This window comes from Ursus maritimus, unplaced genomic scaffold (genome assembly GCF_017311325.1).
Source record: "Ursus maritimus isolate PB19 unplaced genomic scaffold, ASM1731132v1 scaffold_7, whole genome shotgun sequence".
Lineage (NCBI taxonomy): Eukaryota > Metazoa > Chordata > Mammalia > Carnivora > Ursidae > Ursus > Ursus maritimus.
In genome coordinates, this window is record NW_024426885.1 from 30,129,496 (window position 1) to 30,144,651 (window position 15,156).

At 49.1% G+C, this 15,156-nt stretch overlaps 2 protein-coding genes across 3 annotated transcripts in view; one reads left to right on the forward strand and one right to left on the reverse strand.

Moving 5' to 3' along the window:
• UBTD1 (ubiquitin domain containing 1) overlaps positions 1-12,897 on the reverse strand; it is a 52,258-nt gene extending 39,361 nt beyond the window's left edge. The window contains exon 1 of the mRNA XM_040623825.1: positions 12,436-12,897. Within this exon, the coding sequence (XP_040479759.1) occupies positions 12,436-12,505 (70 nt within the window). The 5' untranslated portion in view covers positions 12,506-12,897. The remainder of the gene's footprint in view (positions 1-12,435) is intronic.
• A 435-nt stretch (positions 12,898-13,332) lies between these two features.
• Positions 13,333-15,156, forward strand: part of MMS19 (MMS19 homolog, cytosolic iron-sulfur assembly component) — a 32,234-nt gene continuing 30,410 nt past the window's right edge. For both annotated transcript variants that reach the window (XM_040623820.1, XM_040623821.1), the window contains exon 1: positions 13,333-13,478. In XM_040623820.1, coding sequence (XP_040479754.1) covers positions 13,367-13,478 — 112 coding nt within the window. In that variant the 5' untranslated portion in view covers positions 13,333-13,366. The remainder of the gene's footprint in view (positions 13,479-15,156) is intronic.

Genomic DNA, 15,156 nt, shown 5'->3' on the forward strand with positions numbered 1-15,156 from the left:
TAAAACAGTGGTCTGGAATCCAAAATCTTCCATTTCTCACTGTGTGACCCTGCACACAATAGTTAATATTCCTGAGCCTCTCCCCTAAAATAAGGACAAGCTCTCAGTGAATTATCAGGAAGACTAGATGAGATGTGTGTGAAGTATCTACTGCAGCGCCTGCCACACAGTTGGTGCTTAATAAAGAATAGCATACAATAACTATAAAACAACTGTTTTTTAATCGAGTTGCAGGGGCCTGTGTATCAAGCCCAGCAAAGTGGCTCTGCCATGGATGTTGATCACTTTCCAAGAAAGTTCACGAAGGAGGTGTCTGCAGTTGACAGCGCGAGTTAGAGAAATGTGCCAGGCTCCAGGAAGGAAGCCCCAGCGGACCCGGAGATGTTCTGCCAAGCTGAAGATGAGCCACGGCAAACTGAGGGCACTCCCCAGCCTTGACCTACCAAGCAAGAAATGTTTGTATTTGTTTTCAGACAGCCCAGAAAAGTAGCCACTGGGTGTTGCTGGAATCAGCCGGAACATGGGGGAGGGGGCACGGGGGGAGGCAAGAGATTTGTAACTAACAAGAGTTCTCGAGTTTTTGTGAACGGTTCACATTTTTAAAAATGAAGCTAGATTCAAGGCTATCTCTATAATATCACTCTTGCGCAACTTGCTTCCGATTTGCTTTCCTGAATAAATGAGTGGAATTACAAGAATGGTAGATAATCAGGGTATACAGCGGAAGCTAGGTCTTGCGTAGGAACGTCACTGGCCTTGCATCTCAACTTGGGGGGGAAGAGGAAGGTTGGGGACAGCTGGCTTACAGTGCCAAGCATGGTGGTAATAGTAACTGCCATTTACTGAGTATTTTAATATGTCCCAGGCACCATTCTAAGGATGTTACGTGCATTAACTCATTTAATCCTCATGACAACTCCACAGAGAAGGTACTGTTATCTTCATTCTACAGATGAGGAAAGTGAGGCCCAAAAATCCAAATAACTTGCCCAAGGTTACATAGTTAATGAACTGGAGGAGCTGGAATAATAAAATGCAAATGGATATTAAATGGACAAAATACTTGTCATATTGTCCTAATTATCTGCTACCAAAAGAAAAATGGTATCTTATAAATGCCCTGTTTGGAAGGTCCTAGATTTTGCAAATCAAAAGAAATTCAGGGGGCACCTGGGTGGCTCATTCAGTTAAGCAGCCAAGTCTTGGTTTTCAGCTCAGGTCACAGTCTCAGGGTTGTGAGATGGCTCCCCACTTAGTGGGGAGTCCGCTTGGGATTCTCTCCTTCTGCTCCTCCCCCCACTTGCATGCATGCATCTGTGCATGTGTGCACTTCTCTCTCTCTCTGTAAAATAAATAAATCCTAAAAAAAAAAAAAAGAAAAGAAAAGAAAAAAAAGAAATTCATAGTCAGCCCTTGCTATACACTCTGACTTCAGGGGAAGGGCGAGAGAGTGGCCCGAAGCAGATTTTCTAGGTGGGGCCAGGGGAGGCTACATTCTGCTCTTCCCAACACTCTGCGCTGACCAAGAGTCAATAGAATACAAGTCCCCAAAGTAACAATAAACTTGGCTTTGGTTATTGCCATTAACAACCCCCTGTTATTTGCTGGGTGTGGGCACTGTGCTCATCACTTCACACACATCACCACTTGTGTGATGGAGTCCTTGACTACCCTAAGTAGCCCTACTCTTGTCCCCATTTTTACAGATGTGGAAACTGAGGCTTTAACCTGAGGCTTTCTCCCCACAGGGAGAAAGCAGTAGAGCCATCACCTCCTATGGCTTCTACCTCTCTACCACTTACTTGTCAATAATCTTGGGCAGTTTAGCAACCTCTCTAAATCTCAGTATCCTCACCCATAAAACAGGAAAAATGATTCCTGCCCTGCCTACCTGAGAGGATGGTTGTGGGGAACAAATCATGTATAACATTTGTGAAATCACTTTAAAAACTGCAAAATGCTTGGGGCGCCTGGGTGGCACAGCGGTTAAGCGCCTGCCTTCGGCTCAGGGCGTGATCCCGGCGTTGTGGGATCGAGCCCCACATCAGGCTCCTCTGCTGGGAGCCTGCTTCTTCCTCTCCCACTCCCCCTGCTTGTGTTCCCTCTCTCGCTGGCTGTCTCTGTCTCTGTCGAATAAATAAGTAAAATCTTTAAAACAAAATAAAAAAATAAAAAACTGCAAAATGCTGAAGAAAGCAAGAAATCATTAGTCTTATTAATTACAAAGAGTGACACCTGATCCAGCAAGCACTTTGCTAACAGGGCGCCTCTTTTCCCTTGGGAATTTGGGAATAATTCAAAGTCTGCAGAGCCAGGGCATTCTTTTCTTCAAGTCCCTGGCATCTGGGAGTTGGAAAGTGGAAGTTCATCCTGGGAGAAGACGAGGAAACAATGGTATTTGCATCCTACTTGTATTTCTCTTCAGGAATGCGATCTGGGCTGAGATTCTACCGCTTCCAGCACACTCGGCCCTCAAACAACATTCAACAAAAATTCACTGAGTATCTACTAAGTGCCAAGCACTTAATTCAGGACAATGGACTCACGTGGCTCCTAGGTGTAGAGGCTGTAGTTTGGGGGCTGGGAAATTAAAGGAGGGGGAACAGCAATGAGAAGGGAGCAGAGTGGCTACAGTCCTTGGAGCTTTGCAGGCTTTACAGCAGACTTCGGCTCCTTTTCATGGAGGTGGCGGAAGGCAGCACAACAGAATGAGCTCTGAGCACTAGAATTTGAGTCAAACTACCTAACCTGAGCTCTAGCACTGCCTCTCCTCATCCTCAGGACCCCCAGCAATCAATTTATCCTCTTGACCATAGGCTTTCCCATATGTAAAAAGGGTAGGAATGTTCCCATAGGTAAAATGAGGACAAATGAGATGATCGCCTGAACGGGCCTAGCGAGGTGCCTCAAGATGCTCAATCATAAACTCACTTTAAATACGAAAACCACGCGTCCTCTTCCTCCTGTCCGGCGAAGACACACCGTGTGAGAGCCGAAAGCTCAGGCTCCGAGATCAGACCGCTTGGGTTCCAGTCTGGCTTTGCTGTTTACCTGCATGCCCCTAGGCAGGTGACGTTACCTTTCTAGGGCTCAATTTCTTCATCTGTAAAAAGGTGACAGTAGTGTCCACCCATAAGACGGTTGTGAGGATTAGCCCAGATACTGCACGTGATGCTTCTGGCACACAGTAAACACCAACCAAAGGTGAGCTGCTGCCAAGCGTATCTCTGCCAGCCCTAAAAACAACGAAACTCGGAGTCCTCTAAGATCTAGGCTGCTTGGGGGCGCCTGAGTGGCTCAGTCTTTAAGCGTCTGCCTTCGGCTCAGGGCATGATCCCGGTGCTCTGGGATCAAGCCCCACATCAGGCTCCTCAGCCCGGAGCCTGCTTCTTCCTCTCCCACTCCCCCTGCTTGCGTTCCCTCTCTCGCTGGCTGTCTCTCTCTGTCAAATAAATAAATAAAATCTTAAAAAAAAAAAAAACAACACAAGATCTAGGCTGCTTGGTGACTGGCTGGCTGCCTAGGTTGGACTCTGGTGTCAGGCTTCCTGAGAAGACAGGTACAAATGAGGAGCCATCCTCGTCCCCCCACCCCATACCCTGCAGAAGATGCTCCAGCCCCCTTCCTGACAATAAGTGACATGAGTTGAGGGGCTGGGGATGGTCAGAGGTATGGATGCACACTGAGCTCGGTCCCTCTTCCCTGTGAGCTCAGGAAGCAGGGAGATCTTGTCCCCAACAGAGAGAAGCACATGGCTTTGAGCAGCAGACAAATTCACCACGTAGCCATGTCACTGTCACTCCCTATCTTTTACTCAATCCTACATGCTTCCATCTGAACCACAGTCCTGCATCTGTCACATGCAAAAGGGGCTAAAAAAAAAATTGGTGCTCACCCCAAGTAAGACAGTGTTAACATTCTCTGGGAGCCCGATGAATCATAATAACACAGACCTGCTTCATTTAACTGGAAAGCCCGCCCATCCATCCATCCATCCATCCATCCATCCATCCATCCATCCATCCATCCCAGCCATCGACCACCTAGTTAGAAACCCAGAAGCAAGCCAAATTCTGACTGACCAGACAAGATGCCACAGAATCCACCCACCCAAGCTCCTGTACTTCCCTCCCTGGGGGCCCCTCAGGCTTCACTATGAGCTCACCTACTCTTACTCTAGGTACAATTCTAATAATCCCAGCCATCCGTTTCCCCAGGAAATGGGGGGGGGGCTGCTATCTGAGCCCTGTAGATGGAATCTCAAGAAGTGACCACTATGATCAGGTGTTATTCACACCCAACAGGATGGCTATTATCAAAACCAAGCAGGGGCACCTGGGTGGCTCAGTCGGTTAAGTGTCTGCCTTCGGCTCAGGTCATGATCTTGGGGTCCCAGGATTGAGCCCTGCATCTGGCTCCCCGCTTAGCGGGAAGTCTGCTTCTCCCTCTCCCTCTGCCTTTGCCCTTGCTTGTGTTCTCTTTCTCTCAAATAAATAAATAAAATATATTTTTAAAAAACCAAGCAGGGGTGCCTGGGTGGCTCAGTCGGTTAAGCATCTGCCTTCAGCTCACGTCATGATCTTGGGGTCCCAGGATTGAGCCCTGCATCTGGCTCCCCGCTTAGCGGGAAGTCTGCTTCTCCCTCTCCCTCTGCCTTTGCCCTTGCTTGTGTTCTCTTTCTCTCAAATAAATAAATAAAATCTTTAAACATTTTTTTAAATAAATAAAATTTTAAAAACCAAGGAAACAAAACAAAAACCAGAAAATAACAAGCATTATTGGTTTGGATGTGACAATCTGGAACCCTTGTCCATTGCTGGGGGCGGGCAGGGAATGTACAATGGTACGGCCGCTGAGGAAAACAGTAGGGCAATTCCTCAAAAACTTATACCTAGGGGCACCTGGGTGGCACAGTCGTTGGGTGTCTGCCTTCGGCTCAAGGCATGATCCTGGCGCTCTGGGATTGAGCCCCACATCAGGCTCCTCCGCTGGGAGCCTGCTTCTTCCTCTCCCACTCCCCCTGCTTGTGTTCCCTCTCTCGCTGGCTGTCTCTCTGTCAAATAAATAAATAAAATCTTTAAAAAAAAAAACTTATACCTAGAGTGAACATATGATCCAGCAATTCCACTTCTGAATATATGGACAAAAGAACTGAAAGCAGCCCACATGTCCATGGACAGATGAATGAACAAAGTGTGGAAAGCTATTCAGCCTTAAAAAGGAAGGGAATTCTGACACGTGCGACATCATGGAAGAACCTTGAAGATACTACGCTAAGTGAAATAAGCCTAACACAGAAGTTCAAATATTGCTTCATTCCACTTATGTAAGGTGCTCAGAGTGGTCAAATTCAGAGACAGGAAGCAGAATGGCGGTGCTAGGGGTTGGGGGAGAGAAGAATGAGGAGTCTGTGTTTAATGGGGACAGAGTTTCCGTTGGGGAGGATGAAAAAGTTGCAGCGATGGGTGGCAGTGACGGCTGCACAGCAGCATGAACGTACTTACTGCACAGAGCTATATACCTGAGTATACGTTATGTATGTCTAACCACATTTTCTTTAAGTGGGGAAAGGAAAAAAAAGAAGTGACTGCTACCAGGGAGAAGACAGATCATAGGTGCAAACGTAAACCCCGAAAGCACGGCAGCCGGACACCGCTTAGTTTGGGGCCCCCTGCCCTGCAGTCTCAGAAGCCTGGAGGCCTCACACCGGCATAAGCACAATTACTGATCAGGCAGGACGCTGTTCTCATCTAGAGAACAGAACAGGAATCAGAGCCTGCCCACCCCAATGCTGCTTGGGACCCTGAGGCGGGCCACTGTGGAATGGGCTCTCCCTCAGCAATTTCCTTCTGCTTGCCACCAGTTCACCCCACTTCTTTCAGAAATAAAGGCTTTGGACAGAAGAAGCTTTTGTGGTCCCCACCTCCACTGAGCAGGTGCTTTGTACATACAGGTCTGAACTCAACACCCCTGAGTCGCAAAGACGAGGTTATTCATGCTTGGTACACTTTAGAAGCATATCATCCGTTTCAGAAAGATTCCCATCCAAAAATAGTTTTTAAACATTTCTTTTATAGTTTTGCTCTTTAAAAAAAGAGTAAGCTTCAATGATCTGGTGGGGAGTATCACTGGCTATGGTTTTTGTGTGTAAAAATCCTGTGGTTAGGATAATAGAAACTTCATGAGTTCACAAAATCCCCTTTCATCCAGGATCTCACTTGATTCTTAGAACCTCTCTGGGAGGTGGGCAGGGTAGCAGTCATCCCATTGTACGAACTGAGAAACTGAGGCTCAGCTAGATCAAAGTCGCATACACAACTAGGAAGAAGCAGAGAGCCAAGGCCTTATTTCCCATCAATGCCAGATGAGGATCTGGGCTGGGACCTCACATGTGAACAGACCACGCCGTCATGGAAGTGATTTTAAAAACACTGTTAGTTTATTTTATTCCCCATAACATCTTTCTGAAGTAAACTGAAAATATTATCATTTTTTAAAACAGAGGATCAACTGAACACAAAACGAATGACTTGCCCAAGATCACCACTCAAGAAAGGGGCAGAGAGACTAGACCTCTTCCCGTTTGAATACACTTGACCTTGAGTACTTCCCCACAATGTCTTGACCCAAACACACTCAAAACTTAAAGAAGCCCATGCAGTTTTTATATAGGTTGCACCACATTTCTGTGAACTTGGCAGGGAGTAGATATACCTTTATTCTCTTTTTAATAGCTGGAAAAGAAAAAGAGGTTAAAGAAAACTTTAAGTTCCTTTCAGCTCTAAAATGCTATGATTCTAAAAATTCCTCAGCAAGTTGCTCGGTAGAGAGAGGCCTGGAATCCACCTTTCTGCTTTCCAGTCTATTCGACCACCTCAACCCATGACTACAAATACCATGTGTATCTGGGAGAGGGATCCACTCTCAGATGCATTTAAATGCTATAAAATTGTTATACACAACTAATGAATCATCGAGCCTTACATTGGAAACCGGGGATGTACTGTATGGTGACTAACATAATATAATAAAAAATCATTAAAACAAAACAAAACAAAAATAAATAAATGCTATAAAATGTCAAGAAAGTGCCATTGCCCAGTTAGGACCCTGATAGGGGACTTGACTCTTCTCTGCTGCTCTAGCCCCCATGTCTCCTAGCAAGAGGCTCCCAAACTGGAAGGAATTCTATCCCAGGTATCTGAGACCGTACCCAGGCCTGGGGTGAGAGAGACGCCAGGCTCAGGAACAGAACACAGCACTGGGAAGTTGCAGCTTCGGTCCGCTTATGAGATGCATGCCCTAATATCCACCTCACATGAGAGAGCATCGGGTCTGCTCATTCCTGCTTTTCTATAGACCTTTCCCACTCTGTTACACACACTAGCTTCATCCAACAAAGACTTATGAAGCACCTACTGTATGCGAGGCATTGCTCTATGTATCAGGGAGCAAACAAATAAAAATCTCTGACCGCACGCAGTAGGGGAGGCAGCCGATGCCAGATAATGGTAACTGCCATGGAGAAAAATAAAACGGGGAAGGGGGGTAGATAATGCTGACAGCAAGTAGTATAGGGAAGGGGACCGAGTTTTCAAAGGATGACCTCGAAGGGCTTGATTGAGGAGGAATATTTGAGGGGATGTGGAGGAGGCAGGGAATGGACGGACCCATTCAGGTATCAGGGGGTGGAACAGGGGATGAAGAGCACGAGACAGCTTAAAGGTAAGCTGGTGAAATCATATCGTGTCTTGTAGGCCAACACAAGGACTCTGAATGAGATAGGGAACGAAGGAGTAACAAAATCTGACTTACAGTTTGCAGCATCACTCTGGCTGCTGTGATGAAAACAGTCTGTCGGAAGACAAGGGAGGAAGCAGGAAGGTCAGTAAAGAGGCCCACGGCAGCTTAGACCAGGGCTAAAGCGGTGCAGATGATGAGACTCAGGTTCTGGATATATTTGGGGCAAAGCCAATAGGATCGATTGATTAAATGGATGTGGGATTGAGAGAAAAGGGAGGTGTCAGGGATGACTAGAGTTTTGGGGGCCTGGGCAACTGGAAGGACGAAATCACCATTAACTGAGACACGAAGACTTTGGGAGGAGCAGGGGTGGAGGGTGCGGGTTCCTTTTGTTTTGGACATGTTACACTGAGAAGCCCTTTAGATGCCACATGTGGTGAATACCAGAACATACAAGGCTGGAGCTGAAGAGGATGGGCTGAAATTATAAACGTGCGAGTCACCAGCTGTATAGCAATACACAATTGTGTGTCTTATCATACAGGATTTCCATGTATGATCACATGTAATTTGCACGGCTATATGTTTATTAACTCCCTCCACCCCTAAACTGTAAGCTCCATGTGGCCAAAGACCATGTCTGTTCACAGCCAGCAAGGTACCTGGCACTCAGTAAATATTTACTGGGCAAATGGAGAAGTTGCCCAATTACTCCCTCAAGAATAGCCACAGCAGCCCACACAATGAGAAGCAGACTCTCTTGCAACCACAGCGCCAAGCCCAACCAGCTCAAAACAGGGCCCTGGGTCTGTCCACACCGGGCTTGAGATTCCAGAACGTAAGTGGATATGCCTGGCACATCACAGAGTCAGATATTTGGGTTTCAGCCCCGCCACATTCTCAAAGGGTGGAGCTGGGCAAGAGACTTGCCTGTTCTACCACCTCGCTTTCTCCCTGGGGTGGCTGGGGGAGAGGCAGAGGTATCGATCTACTCAGGGTATATGTCCCGGGTGGTAGGAGCCCCCCACATGGGTAAATCCCCAAGTATTCTCTGAAGCATACTAAGGACCACCCAGTACCTAAGGGGGAACATAGTTCTGGGGATGCATTACGAGTAACAGTTAAAAAATAAAAAAGAATGATAATCACAAACCTCGGCTAACGCAAAATGGCCTGACCAACGGGTGTCGTGTCTCTGCTTTACCTGCCAAGTGACTAGGAGGACAGAACTAAGGCCAAAGGGTGACATAACAAGGCATAAGATTTCAACTCAATAACTTCGCAGTTTTGAACAGTTGTCTTTGTGAAGATGATGAAACAGCTCTAATGATCTTGTACAACCCTGTCCCTTTCTGAGACACTCGAAGTGTGATCCGAGAGAGGTTTGAGGACTTGCCCAGGGTCACCCAGTTACAGGCCCAGGACTAGAATTCAGGTTCTAGCTCTCTATTGATGGTTTCTTCCCATTACATCAGTGGCAAAGGAAAGGTAAGAGTTACCAAGGCAGCTGGGGAGTTTTAGGCATTAGTGTTACAACATCAAACTATGTCTTTGTCAAAGGGTAAGCTGCAGATGTTACAGGAATGCCAGGTGCACACTGTGAAGTTAAGAAGGATTTCTTCCCTCATACCAAACTTGTCATCCTACAGAGTTCCCCTTGGCTTTGGACTTTATGAATAAAGCTATTCATAGGAAGACCTACAGAACCGAAAAAATGATACACTAGCAGGTAAAGAAATGCAGATATATATACTTCAGTTAACTGTTTACACGAAAAATTTGGATGCTAGGATATAGTCCGGTTAATGTTCTAAAATCAACAAATATTGAGTGCTTCCTCTTGTACAAGTCATTGTGCTAAGTGCTGAGTGTGTGTGTGTGTGTGTGCATGGGCATGTGTATATGTGTACAGCTATATGAGTGAGTGTGAGAGACACACAAGGATAAGACAGAACCCAGGTCTTCAAGGTCTGCAGGGTAGTTGCTGATATAAGATTGTAAACATCAAAGAAATGACTAATAATATGGAGTAGATAATTGTTAAGTAAGTAGCATAATGTGTCTGCAGGAGTTCTCAGAAGGGGGGGGAGTTGGAATTGTCAGGCAAGGTGTTTCTAGAAAGATATGGGATTTGAGGCGAACCTTGAAAGGAAGAAAGGCTCTTGATAAGAAGGGGGAAAGAAATGGCAATGAGCAAACACTGGTGGCCTTAATTCAGGGAAGAGAAAGAAATCACGCCTTAAAAAAGAACTAGACCAAACTGAACAGCCTTGAAAGTTAAAGTTCTTACAAAAGTGGAGAGGTGCAAAAAGATTTCTAAACAGGGGCATGTGGCTGGCTCAGTCAGTAGAGCATGCAACTCTTGATCTTGCGGTTATGAGTTCGAGCCCCATGCTGGGTGTAGAATTTACTTTAAAAAAGTACTTTCTGTTAAAAAAAAAAAAGATTCCTGAACATAGAATTATGGGGTGTGAAACAGGTTAATTTAACAAACATCTTCGGGTGGGGGGGCACAGTGTGCAGGTATCAGATGAATGACTGAAGATGAACTTGCCTTTGGTGGGGAACTAACTTCAGCCTGGGAAGTGGGTTGAACTTGAGATGACAAGGGAGTGAAGCAGAGTGGAAGGAGCAGCTTTGTACAACTTCTCAAGGAAGAACCAGCAGGTCCCAGTGGCTGACTGGCTGGGAGGCAGAGAAAGTCAGCAGAGAGACATCTTCAAAGTACAAAGTTAGGCAGCTGCAAGAATGGGAGAGTAAAGGGAAGCTGGGGAAGGGAGCGATGCAGAACTTGATTTTAGAAGTGTGGAATCTGGGGCGCCTGGGTGGCACAGCGGTTAAGCGTCTGCCTTCGGCTCAGGGCGTTATGGGATCGAGCCCCACATCAGGCTCCTCCACTATGAGCCTGCTTCTTCCTCTCCCACTCCCCCTGCTGTGTTCCCTCTCTCGCTGGCTGTCTCTATCTCTGTTAAATAAATAAATAAAATCTTAAAAAAAAAAAAAAAAGAAGTGTTGAATCTAAGAATAACTACCTCAGCGTGTCCAGTGGGCATTTACTGATATGAGTTTGGAGTATGACAAGTAATAGTCGAAGATACAGTGTACGGGTGTTCCCAGTGGACAGAGTTGTGGGACTGAGTATAATTTCTCTGTGAGGGAGTATGAGAAGAAAAAAAAAAAAGTCAAACTGAACCATGGGTGTGCCCACACCTAGGAGGTGATGTGATGGTAAGCAGCAGTGATCAGAAAACAAACAAACAAACAAACAGATAATCTAATGCGGAGAAGGGAAGGGGGAAGAGTTTCAAGTATGAGAGGCTGTCACCAGTGAAAAATGCTACAAAATCAATCATGTGAACGGAGCACATAAATAATAAATATTCGTCGAATAAACGAATGAATGAAAGAAAGAAAGCCCTTGGGTTTGAGAATCAACTTTCCTCAGAATGGCCACGGTTGCCAAAATGTTTTCAATGTTAAGTTTACCTCGTCCCTCTACCCCCAGAAAAACATGTTTCTTCTTCCACAAGTCATCCTGTTCACCACACAGACATCCTTCTCTGCTTCCCCCACGTTTCCCCTCATCTTCCTTCCCAGTTTCCACAATCCAAGCAACACACCTTCAGTGTCAAAGGACACAGGAAATTCCAACTAGAATTTCCACTTCATTAACAACTATGCCTGTGGCTCCTCTTACATAAAGGGATATGTGGCAATTGGGTAAGCGGAGACTGCGTTCTAGCCCCAGCTGCACTACTAACTAGCTGTGTGCCTTTGGGCAAGTTGTTCAACCTCTCTGGATCTGGGCTTCTACACAGACAGGAGGAGTTAGGTCTGTCTGGACTCCAGGCAAGTTTTGAAGGTCCCTTTGAACTCTAAAGTATACGATTTTTATCATTCTCAGAAGGTCCTTGCAACACCCTCAGAGAAGGAAGTGAGTACAAGACCCGGGGAAACGAACGCCAGACCTCCTACCAGGGCGAAGCGCCAGTATAGGAGGAGTGTACCAAGAAAGTGAGAAGGCGCTGCCCGGCCCTCGCCGATCACCAGGGAGCAGATCCCATCCCCAAGGCTGGGAAGGATCCCAACAAACCCGAGCGCGATTCCCACCCCACACCCCACCTTTTCTAGACTTCAGACAGCCGGGAGGCTCTAAAAAGCCCTGCGGGAAAAATAAAGATTTCTTTCCCAGAGTCCTGCGCTGCTTTTGCCAGTTGGATTCCGGCAGACACGATCTGCAGCCCGATAATGACACAGACAGTCTCTGGAAGAGCGACAGTTCTCGCTCACTCCGAGTTCTGGGGAAGACTGGCCGCCCGCGTCGTGCCCCGACGGGCCAGCCTCCGACCCCGACCCGGCTGCCAGGCCAGCGGCGCCCCGGTCCCGGGCCCCCTCCCCTCCGCCGGCCCCGCTGCGGTCTGCAAACATTTCCTGCCCCCGCCCCCACCCCCACTAGGAGCTTCCCAGTTGGAGCGAGTTGGGCTCGCAGCCGGGTCAGCGCTCGCAGTTGTCCCAACTCGGCTCCCCCGGCCACCAGGGCTGGGGAGCGGGCCCCCGTCTGGCTCCGGAGCAGCCATCTGGGAAACCCAGGCGCCAGGAGCCGTGGGAGGTAGCTCGGGAAGCCCAGGGCTTGGGCGAGGAGGGGGACAACTGGCGAGGCGCCCGTGGCCCTGCTCCCTCCCTCATCGTTACCTGCTCGCTTGCGGGGGTGTCCCGGGGCGGCCGGCCTCTCCCGGCGCTGTCTCCCCACGCAGTTGCCCATGCTGGCTCTTTAGCCGGGCCCCATGCACCGGAGGCGGCGGGCTTGTCGGCTGCTTCGCGCTCCTGCCCCTGACCGCGACGTCCCGGGTCAACGGCTCCTGCCTCCCGGCATCGGGCGCTCCTCGATCTCCCCCCGGGGGCGCGCTCTGCCCGGGCGCCGGCTTTGCCACAAACTTTGCGGGCGAGGGGAGAGAGGGAGGTGGCCGATTCCCCAGCACAGTCCCAGGTGGCCGGGCCAGGGGGGCCCGCGACGGTGCCCGGCCGGAGACCAGCTCCGCTGGAGTGGCGGAGAGAGGGGGCGGGCACCGCCGCAGCTACTCCCTGCTCGCTCTGGGCTCCCAGCTGGGGCCGGCCCCCCGGAGCCTGTCACTCACCTGCCTAACCCCGCCCCAGCCCGGCCCCGCTCCCTGCCGCCGGCTCGCGGTGCCCGCGCATCCGCCGCCGCCCGCCCCAGGTGCGCATGTGACCGACGGCACCGCCCCCTCGGGCCAGGCCTGATTTTCTCATTGGCTTCCCCCAGGGTGTGTACCGCCCCTTGGCCCCACCCAGCCAGGTGCCCGCCCCGCCACCCGTCTCCCGGGTAGCGGGGCCGGGAATTATTCGCCCTCAATGGCCCCCGGCTGCGTGCCCAGCAGCGGTCTTCCCTGCCCGCGCCACCGCCCCGACTCCAAGCCCCGCCCCTCAGGGAGGGACCGTCCCATCCCTCCCTGGAACCGCCTGGCCAGGAGCCGGCAGGCACGTGATCCAGGGAGCGCCCCGCCCCTTTAACCTTGGCCAGGCGATTGGCTCAGGAGGCGCGTGCGCTCAGAGGCCCGTCCCGTGCCACCGCCCACTTCCCCTCCCACGGTCTCTAGATCGCGTCATGGCCGCCGCCGCCGCTCTGGAGGCGGTGGCGCCTACGGGCGCCCTGTGGGGCCTCGTGCACGACTTCGTCATGGGTCAGCAGGAGGGCCCCGCTGACCAAGTGGCTGCAGGTACGGCAGACGGCGCCGCGCGGCTTCCGCATGGGACCGACAAGAGGGAGCGGCCTCAGTACAGCCGCCGGGCGGGAAGGGAGTGAGGGACAGCGGTGACTTTGAGAGATTGGTCTGGGGCTTGTTGTGAGCACCGCGTGCTTAAGAGCCGTAACAAATTGAGAGTCGCTTGCATCTTCCTTAAAGCGCTTTTACGCCCCTCGTGTTAGTAGATAGTCACTCTGTGCGCCAGCGGGGATTAGAGAGTCATTACCGAGTCACAGGTGAGGAAACTGAAGCCGGGAGAGGGCAAGAGACTCGCACATCAGGCGGGGGGGCAGCTGGGACTCAGAGCCAGGTCCTCCAGTCCAGAATCTGGTACTCCCGCCGCTAAACCACGTTGTTTGGCGGAGGTTGACGTGAGAAGCAGCATCTTCGGCGGCATCAGCTCTAGTCGCGTGGCATGTTGGGAGTGGCCGCGCGGCGCGATCTCTGACTGGCTGTCATAGGAGAGAGGAGGGAAGAAGCCAGTCTGGGGGGGCAGTTTGAGATATTCCGCGTATGCTCCTTAAGACTTTCCTTCCGTTTCTTGGTAAAGTTCTTGATTAATTTGCTTCATGACTTTTTTATGTGATGTTTGTTTTTTTATTTTCGCCAGATCTCCAGTTTCCTGCTTTTGACCGGTTCAGGGATCTCTTAGTTCTCACAGCTTGTCTAAGATTTGAATAAAACGAATTCCAGATTTCCTTGGGAGTCATAGATTTCACTCTTTTAGGAAAAAAAAAATCTGAAAAGTTGAGTGTTAGCAGTCCTTCAGATTTGTTTAAGTAATGGAATACCAAATTCGTGAATGCAAATGAGTTTGTCTATTTTTGGAAGTTTTGGTGCTTGGGAAAAAGCAAAAGACATTTCTCTTGAAACTTGGACATATTAACTTTTAGAATATGTGAGAAATGAATGAAATGAGTCTGTGAGAAAGTATAATACTTTGTGGGTTTGTTTTTTTTTAAGATTTTATTTATTTATTCGACAGAGGGAGACAGCCAGCGAGAGAGGGAACACAAGCAGGGGGAATGGGAGAGGAAGAAACAGGCTCCCAGCTGAGCAGGGAGCCCCATGTGGGGCTCCATCCCAGAACCCTGGGATCACGCTCTGAGCCGAATGCAGATGCTTAATGACTGAGCCACCCAAGCGCCCCGATACTTTGGTCCTTAGCAGTTATACTTTCATTCAGTCATCCCACCATTATTGAACACATATTATTCTCCAAACATGATACAAAGCAATAGGAATATAAATACAGATTAGACTAGATCTATGCCCACCAGGAGCTTATACTGTGGTGGGAAAGACAGCCCTGCAAACAGTATTAGCACACCTTAAAAGGGGCTAGATGGGGGTTTTGCAAAGTGGCGAGGAAGCAGCAAAGAGCAGAAGCCTGGGGCGCCTGGGTGGGTGATCCCAGGGTCCCAGGATCGAGCCCCACATCAGGCTCCTCCTCTGGGAGGCTGCTTCTTCCTCTCCCACCCCCCTTGCCTGTGTTCCCTCTCTCGCTGGCTGTCTCTCTCTCCATCAAATAAATAAATAAAAAATCTTTAAAAAAAACAAAAAAAGAGCAAAAGCCTGATGCTGTCATTCCACCAAATTTTAACTTTTTACAGTTTTATAAAGTATAGTATGTTTTCCCAATGTTTTATTA